Consider the following 13,849-nt stretch of genomic DNA (forward strand, 5'->3'; position numbering starts at 1 on the left):
GAGGATTGGAATCCATCTCAAGATGGAACAGCTAATTCAATAGCACTCGCGAAAACTCAGACGAATTGGATGTCCGTGTTTTAGAAAGCACTAACGCGAGCGAATAATAAACCACGAGAACGATGGAAAAAAACGTCTGCACGCGACGACAGTTCGAGACGGAATGAATGAAAAGTTTTTAGTGCATTATGTCCGCCTTGCGATGCCTCTTTCTATTCACTAGTACTAGTGAAATGTTCAAACGTAAATTATCGCTTAATTTGTACAGGTTGCTTACTCGTTTTGGGTTCCTTCGCTTGGTCAGTTCTATACGCACCGTCGACGGGTTGAGAATTAGGTTGGATTTGTCCATCGTTTTATTCTTGAAACAGACACAGATAACAGCCGCACCTCGTCATCGTAGATTATGGCTCGGAATCACGTTTGGGGAACCTGTATGAATGGGGAAGTCGAAATCATACTTTATGATGATGAGAAATATCGCGAACAATCGATGGATGTGTTGAGGAAGTCTTTTTTCCTGAATGAAATGGTTTGCATAGGGGCCGAGATCAATCTAAATCTGCAGGCACAGAAGGATTTGGAACAACTTTGCCTGGATGTGGGGCGTAGGGGCGTTTCGCTGATTGCTAGACATGTTTCTAGTGGTGAGATTGTGGGTGTATCGTTTAATGTTCTACAGGTATGAGATATGAAATATTTAAATTTCATTAGGTTATGCTTATTTTCATCTCTTCACGCACAGACCCGAAGCGCCCCGGGTGATTTGAACTACTTTGAAACGTTTCGCGATGATCATTGCATCTCGGAGAACTCTAAATGTACAATGAATTACATGATAACCATGGACTCGAAGGTGAACCTGTTCGAGAAGTTTAACATCGATTGCCTTCTTGAGATCATGTTTATTTCAACTCTACCCGAATATGAGGGTAAAGGCATCGCCTCGAAGCTGGTTAACTGTGCGGTGGAGTTAGCCAAGCTCTTGAAAGCCGGACAGGCCACCGAATATTTGCCGGAAGATGAAAGGCACAAGCAACCAATGTTGGTGTCGGCGTTGTTCACATCGAGAATTTCCCAACGCGTTGGCGCCAAATGCGGCTTCAACCTAATCAACGAAGTACCTTTCGACGAATTCGTTTTCCGTGGCAAATCATTCACGGAACGAATCGGTCCCGAGCACCCTACATCTTTTTTAGTGGCTAAAGATATTTGAGCGATAACAACGATTGTAGCCAACAACTATGTAGATACCTAGTTTTACCATGTGATAATACTAACACATTATTCAAATTATGTTGTGTTCAATAAACCAAATTTCAACGAAAGCCTTCACTGTGAGCTATTCCAATTCTAATCCTATCGTAGGAGGCTGGAATTGGGTTCAACAAAGAAAATTCATGAACAGGCGATGGAAGCCTGCCGAATTTGGATGATTGTTTTGCATTCGTACAAGTAGAAAATTACACCCAACTTTTGAAAGATCTTACGGGTTTTTTTTTCTTAAGGAGAGAAAGAATACATTTTCGCTTCCATACCCTATTGTCCAATAAGGCTGGAGCAAATATCATTTTTTTTCTTTTGTCACCTTCCCCCCTCCCTTTGAAATTTCCAAAAACCCGAAGGAGGGAATAAATAAAGTTTGAAGTAATGCATGTAAATTCCAATAAAAAATTCCAATATCCGAAAGATAACAAGACTAAAAACAAATTTAAGAAGATGGGAGTTATTTCACCTTTTGTTTTCTTGATTTCATTGAATTATTCTATAAAAAATTACTTGATTTATAGGTTTTGTGCAACAATATGGTATACAATTTTGTTGCATACAAGCTTCCTTGCAATTTATTCCAATTTATTTGTTTTTCGCTTTATTTTTTATTGTCTCCCCCCCCCCCCTCGCGATGTTCCAACTCCGAGTGACAAAAGAAGAAATTGATATTTGTTCCAGCCTAATAGTCGTTAGACAAGTAGCACGGTTGAATGAAAAAAAAGGTTTTGTAAGGTGGTAGCTAAACTCAAAAATCACTCGCCAAACACTTGGCTAAATTTGTGTTAACGTTTATCAGTTTTTAGTGATACCTATAAAATAAAGGCGATGGTTCTTTTTCATCTATAATTGGCGGTATAAATCCATATAGCCTGGCAAAGAGAATGACGGGAGCCAATCGAACTGGTTGTTCGGAACCTTCTAGAACTGTTTTTATTCCAATTCCTCCGGGTTTCCCTGCGAAATTTTCATCATGGCGGAGAAATCGGTATAAAAACAGATATTAGAAGTTTTAAACAACAAGACCAGTTTTATTTTCATCTTTAAACCATTCCCCATCGATTCCACCATGTTATAAAATCTAGTTTAGGTTAAGTCGCGTTGTTGATTTATAGACGAAAAAGATTTTTCACGTTCATTTTCGCGAGAAACGATAAATTCAACCGTTTTTTTCTCCTACTTCGTCAATCCTCCAAATCCCAACGAGATCATAATTGAAAAGTGGCGATCTTTTCACTCAATTGAAGCAGTTTTTAATCTTTTTTTTCATCAAGTATTAATTTAAAGCTGCCGGATTAGTTTGAATAAAGCGGCAGCAAAAAAAAAAAAAAAAGATCACGCAAGGGTGAATCAGGTTCTGCTTATTTTCGTCCATTCGGAATCGACGAGCCAGCATACGTATTATGTTAGTTCCATGCCGTGATACGCGCCCTAATTTGGGGTTGAATTATGACCCTTCGGAAGAATAAAAAGCTCGGTGACATCACTTGATATTTTTTGTGAGGTAAGATTGAAGCGGATTTTTGATCTGTACTTCAATGGAAATTCTTAATTTCTGATTGACGTACGCACTCATCGATTTTAGCATTTTTTTTATTTTTTAAGGCTTTCGACCAAAGTTTACATGGTATTTTGAAAAATTTCGTTATTGATAGCAAAACGAAAAACGTTGACAAGTCTCGCCTGTATGAACAAGGAGAAAAAAAAAATGTAAAATTCAATGTTTGGGGTGGCTAACGATTTGTATAGAGGCGAATCTACCAAGCAAGCCTCTCTAATAAAATAAATAATAAATAAATAAATAACGATTTGTAAAAGCTGCAAATTAATCAGTCTTTCAATACGATTGACACGATAGACGGCTAAAAATTCAAAGAAGACTGTCTCCAAATGCGGAAATTGTCTCTGCTAACACTTCAATAGGTCCAACAATGTTTATATTCTGTTTAAGATGGATCTGGACATGTGCCATTCGCAAAAACGGTGGTGGAGTGATAAAAAGTCAAATATGTTATGTTGTTTTTGTGCTGAAAGAGGACAATCGGCTAAATTTGTTATAACTTCGACCAAATTCAAAACGTAGTAGTAGTAATAGAAAATAGTAGTAGTAATAGAAAATTATCTTGATTAAAAAAAAAAGTGGTTTATAGTATGCATTACAGATGGCGCACGTGTTGTATGTGTATGTATGTATGACTACCACCCAGCTAGCATTATTTTGTATTACTTCATGCAGGTCACCCTTACATGATGTTTATAAAATCCGTGCGAAAAAAGTTTCTAAAGGTAGGTAATTTATATTGTTTCGAATATAGCCAACGGTTTTCCAAATCATTTATAAAAATTTTGTTTTCCACATTTTTTCATATTTATGACTCACTTCGCAATAATAATAACCATTACCGTAAAACGGGGTCTCAGGCAACATGGGGGTTAGGAACACTTCACTGATATAATTTTTAATTTTAAGCAATGTGATCGAGCTATCTTTTTATGACTACAAAATGGTGATGACATAATTTTTCAAATATTAAGCTAGTATTTTAAAATCTTCAAAATTAAAAAAAAATCACCAATAAATGTACAATTTCATGTATACATTTCATACAAACAATTATTTTATGACTTCAGGTGGTAGAATTGTTGTAATATTTTTTTACGTCTAAATATATGCAATATCTTTAAATTCAGAAAAAATGTAAAGATTAGTTTCAACAGAACAAAAAATTACTGCAATTGGTGTTTTTTATGCGGGATGGCTATGATATCGTAGTATACCTTAAGGCGCACCCACCCAACCAGAAAGTTAACCAGCCAGGAAGAAAGCACCTCAATGCAATTTTTGTGGCTTAGTAAATCCCGTTTATAGCATTTTTGTGAACTGTTTGTGATTTAAGTCCCTTACAACGTACATATAAAACACTTTTGAAATTTTTGATGCCGTAAAACATTTTACCCAGTATGATGGATTGATAATATGATGTGACATGATATGATATGATATGATCTACAAACTTTTTTCTGGTTTGATCATCCTGTACCAACACTGTTGGTGTAAAAATATTAATCTAGCAATTACCAAATTTTTTTAAATAAATATTTTAATAATTCAGTTACCTGTCTGGGGTAAGATGCAACCAAATGCAAATCAAAGAGACACCTTGTAAATCGCGTTTCCATATGCTCCAATATGATTGTTTTGCACCACGCATTTGTCAGCATTGAAATTTCATGTATACAAACATTTATTTTATGATTACAGCTAGTAGAATTTTTTGTAATATTTTTACGCCTTAATATAAAAATTAGTTTCAACAGAACCAAAAATTATTGCAATTGGTGTTTTTATGCGTAATGGCTTTTTTAGTATAACAAATTTATCAAAAATTTACATACCTATGTTTTCGTAAGAATTTTCATTAAAATTAAAGTTTTTTTTGCAAATTACCCAATTTTCTATGTATAGTGAAAATCGTATGTTTTTAGAAAATTAAAAATAACTGAAGAAACTAATAATTTTTCTGACTATGTCAGTTTGATGTCGCACTAAACTTAAAACTTTCGATGCATAAAGGGTATGATTATCTGTAGACGGGAGTTTTTAGAAGTCATTGGAGTTGAAAAGTGTTGCATGTGCTCAGTTGACGGTACTTTACAAAAGTATCATGGGTAAATTTCTTTTAATCTATAGCATTTTTGTGAATATATTACTGAAAAGTATTCAAAAATGTTTAATTTTACTGAGTGTTGTTTCGAAATTCGTTGAGATATTTTTTAAACAAAATTAACTATTTTGAGTTGAATTTAAGCGACATTTAAATTAAGCACTTACCAATTTTTAATGTATTTTGAATGTGTTCCGTTAATTCAATCTTCCAACATAAAAGCGGAGAAGTAGTTTCGTTTTCGGTTGCATTTCCACTCAAATCGAAACGCCCCTTTGAATTTTGTGTACCGGCACTCTTGGTGTTATTGTTTATTCAGGTGATGTTCATTTTTCCCTATTTTCCCTCATCCTAAACTTCGACGACGAATATACCGGTAGGTTTCTTTTGCGAGGGGAGTTAAGTATGTAGGTATCATCGGTAAACCGCCGCTGCATTCCTGTTGGGGTGCAACCTTTCGGAACTTCATACCTACAAATGCGTGCGTGTACCGGAAATCCAGTTCGACACGCGTGTCTATTAAGGCGCTGCTGTTTTTCCACCAAGTCCTGGTGCCTGCCGTTTATTTGCACGAAAGATTTCGGATTTTTTAAATTAATTATAAATTCGATGCCGATAGTTGGTGTTTAATGTTTTAAGTAAAGAATGTTTATTTACAGTTTTTTCTTCAACATAGAGCAGGAAAATTCCTGAAAAGACTAGAATCATTCGCAAATCATTACTTCCGGTGGTGTAATGACCGTCTTTTTTTTTATAAATACTAACATTAATAATGTTTACTTTTGTTGACTAGATTTGTAATTGCTGATGATACGACGAAACTGCAATCAACCCTCGCCCTCAACCGACGAGCCCATTCGTGTATGACGAGGGACCAGCTGCGATGTTCCGTTGATTGCTGCGAGGATCCTCCGGACGCCAGATCCTTGCAAAATAGCGCCCATCCGCACTGCGATCACCTTTCCGATGCCACGAGAGGGAATGAACCTGGCCGCTGCCACCTGCGCGGAACGGACGAAAAGAACAGAAAAAAAGAACAGATATTAGTTTATTTGCTCATCACCCATCATTTCCGGAATGCCACTTCACTCGGCGAATCTTGGCGGGCAGTTTTCCCCCATTATTGAATGGAATATCTACAGCATATCCGTGGCAAACAAATTATGCTCGAACACTCGTGTTTGCTTCGAGTGTTTACAAATCCAATTTAAGTGATGTTCCAATAGTATTAAAAGTGCCTACTCTCGACTCTCAAGATGAGTAGGGTGAGCAGCATTGGCGAAATCTCGTGCTGCGAGGCACAGCGAGGCGGAAATTTGCTGTTTGTTTTTCTTCGGAAATGGTGCGAGGGAAGAGGCGTTTACTGTCAGTTGATAGCGAAAACCGTGATATGGTTTCCATTGTAATGGGATGAAATATGGAGTAAAAAAAAGAGAATAAATTTTGCGTTTTCTAAGGTTTAGACTCTTTATACCAAATTAAATTTCTAATATACGGAAGGTTATCTCCAATCGTTGAAATACAACTACAAAAGTTCTAGATAACTGTTTATACTTTTTTTTTAAGTAATAGGTATTATCCAGTATCATAAAAATCATCGTTAACCGCCCTTCTCAAATGTTAGTTTTATGTTAATATTTTACGCAAATGTTATATTTTAATTACTAAAAAAAATAATTTGAAAAAAAATTAAGTCGAGAGCATTGAAAATCGAAAACCGACTTCTAATTTCAATACAACATGTTCCAAGCAACCAAAAGACCCATAGAACAGGCACGAAAAAGTTTACTTAGCCTAGGGTTACCAGATCCCGCAACACCAAAAAAAGAGTATATTGAGATCATATACGCAACAAGTCAGAAGAAATGATATAACTTCCCGCATGAATCAGTATTATACAATAACGATTTCCATTATCTTCTTCCTAAGACACACGAAAGATTAGCTTTATAGTTTTGGATTATTGAAGTACGATCAAGGTAGTCTTTTTTCCATGAAATGGAATCGTTTGGACGCACTTTACGATACAGCGAACGGGTCGTTAAGTAGAGTAACCATTCATTTTTTTTGCTTTTTTCTACTCGTTCTAAAACGGTTTGATCATTCGTGTTATCTTTATCTAATGATCCTCTCATAGAAAGGTAACAATAGAGCATATCGTCACCCAATAATGAAAAGATTCAAACCAAATTTGGGGATTTGTTAATTTTATTATTTGCAATTGGATTTCCGGAAAAATTAAAAAAAGGTTTAATGTACTTTTATTCATTTTATTTTACATATAGTATATTATTCCTCTAAAATGAAGAATCAAAAAACAAACCTTCCGCGGATGTTTGCAGGAACAGCTTCCGGATGTTCCATCGCTGCAGCACTTACGAATTTCAGCCTGTTGCTGCCGCACTGCCCGAACCTTTCTTACTGCGCTGCTGCTACAGTGGCCGGCGAGTAGTGTCGCTTTTCCTTGCATTGGTTCTGTCTCCGGAAGAAAAAGTTTCTTCGGATTTTTCCTCCAGCCTGTGCCTGAGAATAAAAAAAAGAAAATTTCAGTTTCCCACTATTCAGTTTCCCAGAATACAAAAAGGAATTTTACTTACCCTCATATATCCTTTTCGAAATCTTCGTCTTCCGGTTACAATTTCGTAACTGTACGAGTCCAATAATAAAATTTGCCCGACCTCATCCGGGAGAAACTTTTTTTTTATAAAGTTCGACAACGCGTGTTGATGTGACAGCGAAAAAGTGCGTGTGCGTGTTGCTAAAATACTCAATAAATTCTGGAGACCATTAATTGTATCTTTCTGAAATAGTTCTCTATCATTTGATTGCGTTGCAAAATTAATCATTTTGTTCCTAAGAATATTCATCGTATCTTTCTGGAATAATATTTTATCAGTTCAAGCAAAGGCACACTTAGCCAAGATGCAATATCGAACGATACTATTAATGTAATCAGAATAGAATGATACGGAAGATTCAGCGTACAGTATTGGCTCATGCGGGTTCGGTTTTCTGAGCTCCCAGCCATCAGGGTAATACAAGATTCATTTAATTATCGAGCATTGCGCCCGGAAGGTATGCAAAATAAAAGAAAATGCTCCTACTATCTTTAATTAGCGGGGTTCTACTGTAATTGGAAAACGAGATATTTTTACTTAAATACTGTCAATTTGTTGAGGTTATGCTAAAGTTGGATTATTCGTAGAGATAGCATTATTTATATGTTGATGATGCTGAAAAACTACAAAAAAAAAGATAGAAAATAATCTATTTCCAATTTTCTTTTTTTTTATTGACGAGTACATTTCCTTTACAATCATCATTTGAGATAAATGCGCATTTAAGCATGTGACCTAAGTTGTGTACACATTGATTATGTATGTATACTTAAAGGCGCTTATCGCGCTCACTTTATAACGACAAAATATGCAGGTTAATGAAAACAAGATGTTAGTAATTTGTTGTAAGCTGTATTCCTTTTGTAGTTTTTGCATAAAATGTGAATTAACCTCATAAAATGGAAGATATACATAAGGTTTTTCTGATCAAATGTCTTTAAACAAAAAAAAGAGTACATTTGGTAAAATTTCACAAAAAGAAGAGTACGGCCATTCCTCGGTCGAAAAAGAGTACATGTACTCTTAAAAGAGTACGTATGGTATCCCTAACTTAGCCCCATCATTGATCTGAAGTACGTTCTATGCAGTTCAAAATTTATTGATACTATCATGTTCCAAAACAAGTCTATACGACCTTCTATTCAGCTTCCAACGACCTTTTAACTTCCAAAAAATCATAAAATGAGCAAAAACTTCTCTCTCTATTTCAATTTCATTCTAGGCATCAGTTCATATTACTTTTTTTTTCATTATTTACTAGGTTCAGTACATGGTGCCACTCGCCGTATCCCAAGCTCGACAAAATTCGGTTTGCCGAGATTTGTTCATTTTGCTGCTCCATTGCTTCTTTCCTACATTAAACATCAGAATGGTAACTCAAGTAAACCAATTTCTTATTGAAAATAAAACTTTGTCCGACTTCGGTATAGAGCACAGACCTTCGTGGTGACAATCGAACACGCTATCACAAGGCCGCTCGCCTAGAAGTTGTTCTAGCTGACTACTAAACTAACAATTGAAGTGGTGATATGATTTCGTAGCATACCTTCAGGCGCACTCACCCAACCAGAAAGCCAGCATGCCAGGAAGAATGCACCTTAATGCACTTTTTGTGACTTAGTAAATCCCGATTAGAGTACATTTGTGGACTATTTGTGACTTAAGTCCCATACAACGTACATATAGAGCACTTTTACAATTTTAAAGTTCATTAATGAGTACATATAGTATACTCATGGGAATAGAGCAAAATAAGTCACGTACCGTAAAACGGGGTAACATTGATCACCGGAGTAGCTTTGATCAACATGACATTTTTCCACATAATCATCAATAACTAAGTCTTAAGTTAAATATCTCCAACCTTTTTCTCCGTTCAAAAACCTACATGTTGAGTTTCACATTGGGAAAAACTTTGTTTTTTTTTTGAAAATTTCAGATGTCTTGAAATATCTATTTTTTTCGAAGGCTCGCAAACAAATACCCTTTCTGATGAAATCAAAGCGTTTGGAAGCAGCAGGTTGATTTATGTGACGGTTCAACTTTTTTCCTTAGTGAATTAATAGTTTTGGTGTAGTTTTGTTCTATTTTGAGATAAATTTTTGATATTTAAAAAATAGGGACGTTTTCCAAAAGGAAGCCAGTCTAGGTCAAAAGGCTAGAGACCCTATAAAATGGTGAAGTTTGTTGGAAAAAATAAAAAAGGAATAGTGAAGGCCTTGAGAGTTGAATGAAGGCAAAATTTCATTTTTTAGTACATAGTTAAAATTTTGTGAAAAATGTTAAAAAATTGAGCCCCTTCATTGTCCATCTTTCGATTTAATTGTTGTTCAGACTTAACACCCGAACTGCCTCAGTTTATCAATAACTAGCATTTGTGAATATCATGAAGGTGTTTTGTATCCTTTATGTTCAAGAAAACTCGTTAAACTTTTCAAAGTAAAGACCGCTCAATGTTATCCCAAAGCATCAAATTCTAAACAAAGACGAAATCGATTTTTAAATCAAATTTAAAGTAACCTAAAAAAATTTTGCAACCATGTTTTAGGTTTATAGGAGTCCAGTACTGGTTTTAAAAATATGATACATGCCACATTACTCTTAACAGAAAAAATAATCGAGAAAAATTGAAAAAAAGTGATCAATCTTAACCCGTTTTAGGGTACAACGTAAATATCAATCGCTTTTGTAGTTTTCATGACCGCTGCGAAAAAGACTTTTTTCCGGTATGTTTTTTCGATACCTTTTGGGTCACCAAGTAGCAGTGTAAAGTTTGAGATAATTTGGTTGATTTCTGAATTAGCGTAATGTGTTTCAATTTTGTATGGAAATTTGTATGGAAGAACATATTTTTGCGCATTAAACCATCCATAAAATTTAAAAAAGATTGAAATTTTCAAAAGAAAAAATCTGAACCCATTGAAAAGTATTTAAAAATGGTAGACATTGCTTGCTAGAGCTTTTATTAATTTCATGAAATGCTTTTACAAAGGTTATATGAATCAATAAATTCCCTGACAATGCAAAACAGATTTTTGAGATTTTATGTTCTTAACTTACGGTTACATAGCTTGGAAATAAGCAATCAAGAACGCTTAAATTAAAAAAAAAAAAACATTTTTAAACAAAATTTCTGTACAACATCGATTATTTTTTTTGGGACACAAGTGCTTTGTTCACATGAATTGTACTGAAAGAATCAAGGAATATTTTTCATTCAAAGTTATATTGTTAGGAACTTTCAGTAAACCTATGGCGATTTTTGAATGAAAAATTTTGTATTCCCTTACAAATTTCCATACAAAATTAAAACTCGTTGCGCTAATTCAGGACTGGATGGATCGCTTATAAAATTGTTATTGCTATTTCTGGCAGTAAAAACAAACAAAAAAGTTATGAGAGGAGTAAAAATTAAAAAATTTGACATTTTCATACAAAGCTTGCAGCGGTTTAGTGTACATACAGTGAGGGGCAAAATAAAGTGTCCAAATTATTTTTTATCATTTCTTTCATTTTTCTGGTCAAAATTCAACGAAAACACATCGTACACAGTAAACGAAAATTACCGAGTTCGGTAATTATTTTACCGAAATCCTAACATGTGGAGTTCGTTAAACTGTTCGGTAATTTTTTCATGGCCGAGGAGTGACAGCTGTCAAATATTACGGACCTTTTTCGGTAAAAATTAACCAAAACTCGGCAGATCATCTGTCAAAATATTGACAGTTGTTAACATGACAGCTCGTTATATTACCGAAAACCGGTATTGTTGAACCGAAATGTCTTTAATTATTACCGAAAGGTCGGTCATTTTTAACCAAAAAACTATAAAGCTCGGTTATATGAACCGAGCAACCGGTACAGTTCACCGAAACATCTGTAATTATTACCGAAATACCTAAAACTCTAACAGAAATCCTTAAAATTTTTACCGAAATCCCTAAAAATTTTACCGAAATCCCTAAAAATTTTTACCGAAATACCGTAATTATAATCGAAATATGGATCATTTTTACCGAAAAAACTGTAAAATATCGGTAATATTTACCGAAAAATCTGTAGAGTTTACCGAAATATCTGTAATTACTACCGAATTACCGGTAAATTTTACCAGACAACTTCAAAAAGTTCGGTAATATTTACCAAATATCCGGTGATTTTTACCGATATGTCTGTAATTACTATCGAAAATTCGGTAATATTTACCGAAAAATCGGTATTTTTTACCGAAAAATGGGTATTTTTTATTTTTACCGAAATAACGAACTTTGATGTGAGATAACACGAGTCGATTCGAGAAAGTGCTCCATGCTAAAATAACGTCGTTTTGACTGAGCCTCTAATGCTCATCAGAATGGATATGTTTCGCTTGTAGTGTCGTCTGAAAATACCAGTAGTATTAACCGAAAACTGCCAAATTTAGGAGTTTTAACCGAACACCGTAAAATATTCGATAATTTGAGTTTATGATGCACAGATTATTACGCGAGATGACTCGAGTCTCGAATCATTTCGCGTTATACGCCGTGCACCAAAACTGAAATTACCGAATGTTTTACGATGTTCGGTAAACATTTACGAACGTTTCACAGTTTTCAGTAAATATTATTGGCATTTTCAGACGACACTACAAGCGAAACATATCCATTCTGATGAGCATTAGAGGCTCAGTTAAAACGACGATTTTTTGACATGGAGCACTTTCTGGAATCGACTAGTGTTATCTCACATCGAAGTTCGTGCTGTGCGAAATAAACCACATCGGTAATTCAGGATTTCGACCTTCCCATCGGGATCCATGCCTTATTGAGAATTGTGAAAATCAATGAATTAAAATGGACTGTAGCTAAAAAATATAAAATAGGAATTAACATAAACGCTTCAAGCCATAACTCCTCAGATATAAATATTAAAGCATATTCGACCTATCTGTATGTATCTTTCAAAGATCTTTTCATGATTCACAGAAAAAAGGAAACGATTTATGTAATAATTTGTTGAAAATTATATTATTTTTCAAGTACAGCATTCGATAATTATAACTATTTCATAAATTATAAATTGCAATTCTTATTCAGATCATGTCCAGGTTACTTTTCCTGCAAAATATTTCAAAAAAGTATACATAAGTTGAACGAAAGTATCACTAAAATACAAATATTACCTCCAGTTGGTTGATGTGGATCACCTCAAGTTGGTTCATACCTACTGCATTACTTCCCGCCGGTCTCCTATGTGTTGCGTTTACCTTCAGCCACATCGTTGACGGTTGCTACTGAAGCACCTCTGGCATTCATTTTCCTTCTTCGAACCGTTCGGTTTCAGTTTGTCAGTTTCATAATCGATGATTTAATTTCGGGAAGGTTTTAGAATGTGAGACGCCACTTCATTTCCAGCCAGCTAGGAACATCTGGTTTTGGACCGTTCTTCCGAGTGTTTCGGAATCTTTCTAGCATTCGAAGATTCTAGCTTCGATTCCGGTTGAATTGCGGATTTTTCTTGAGTCGATAAATTCTGAAGCATTTTTCATGTCCTTTCACTCTTGGTAGGCCGATTTTGTTTGGACTGTTAATGTGTCTTTTGTCAATCGGGATTCTGGAGCAAAAACCGTAACCGGAAATTGACTGAAACTTGGTTTTCGAGAACGCGGTTCTTCCAGCAATCTTTTACATGTCAAATTTGCTCAACGGAATTGATGCCTCCATATCATTATAATCGTCATCGCATGTATCGGAGTTTTCGTACTGTTTTCTATGTTGTGATGGTTTAACTGCCACAGGCAAATCCTCTGCCAATTCATTGGTGACGGAACAATCGGTTGTCGATCATAGCGATTATTATCACCGGAGGAAGAATCACCGCTGTAACGCTGTCACAACCAACAGAGAAGAAGGACACGGTTAGAGAAATTTAAAAAAAAAAAGGTTGCACATAGAAACAAATGGAAGCATTTCTAATTTATACCTTTATGAAGATGTGTAATTTCTTCTAGCCATTCAAATTGCTTAACAAAAAACCAGCCAAACTAAGCTTTCCCTGTCTGACGTTATCGTTGTCATGATCATTCCCACTCATATTGTTAGACACGTTTCCTTTGGGAGATCATTTTTTAAAGCTTTGGCCGATGTGGAACGACCACTTTGCTCGCTGTGATCGGAATAGCTTGCATTCCTAGTTCTCTAAAGTGGTATCGAACAAATCAGCTCAAGTTTCTTTTTTGGCCTGAATTGTAACGTCTTCTCTGTTTGGTATTTCGATCAGGCTGTTCCATGACCAAATAGTACAGAGAATTGGTTG

The 13,849-nt window shown here is 35.2% G+C and overlaps 2 protein-coding genes across 2 annotated transcripts in view; one reads left to right on the forward strand and one right to left on the reverse strand.

Moving 5' to 3' along the window:
• Nucleotides 1–319: 319 nt before the first annotated feature.
• LOC129757717 (uncharacterized) lies at nucleotides 320–1,300 on the forward strand. Its single transcript, XM_055755005.1, has 2 exons — nucleotides 320–682; nucleotides 746–1,300. The coding sequence occupies exons 1-2, from the start codon at nucleotides 407–409 to the stop codon at nucleotides 1,214–1,216; spliced, it is 747 nt and encodes a 248-aa protein (XP_055610980.1). The 5' UTR covers nucleotides 320–406; the 3' UTR covers nucleotides 1,217–1,300.
• A 4,262-nt stretch (nucleotides 1,301–5,562) lies between these two features.
• Nucleotides 5,563–13,849, reverse strand: part of LOC129757070 (pancreas transcription factor 1 subunit alpha) — a 31,525-nt gene continuing 23,238 nt past the window's right edge. Inside the window, exon 3 of the mRNA XM_055754191.1 lies at nucleotides 5,563–5,935. Coding sequence (XP_055610166.1) covers nucleotides 5,775–5,935 — 161 coding nt within the window. The 3' untranslated portion in view covers nucleotides 5,563–5,774. The remainder of the gene's footprint in view (nucleotides 5,936–13,849) is intronic.

Source organism: Uranotaenia lowii, chromosome 3 (assembly GCF_029784155.1).
Source record: "Uranotaenia lowii strain MFRU-FL chromosome 3, ASM2978415v1, whole genome shotgun sequence".
Taxonomy (NCBI): domain Eukaryota; kingdom Metazoa; phylum Arthropoda; class Insecta; order Diptera; family Culicidae; genus Uranotaenia; species Uranotaenia lowii.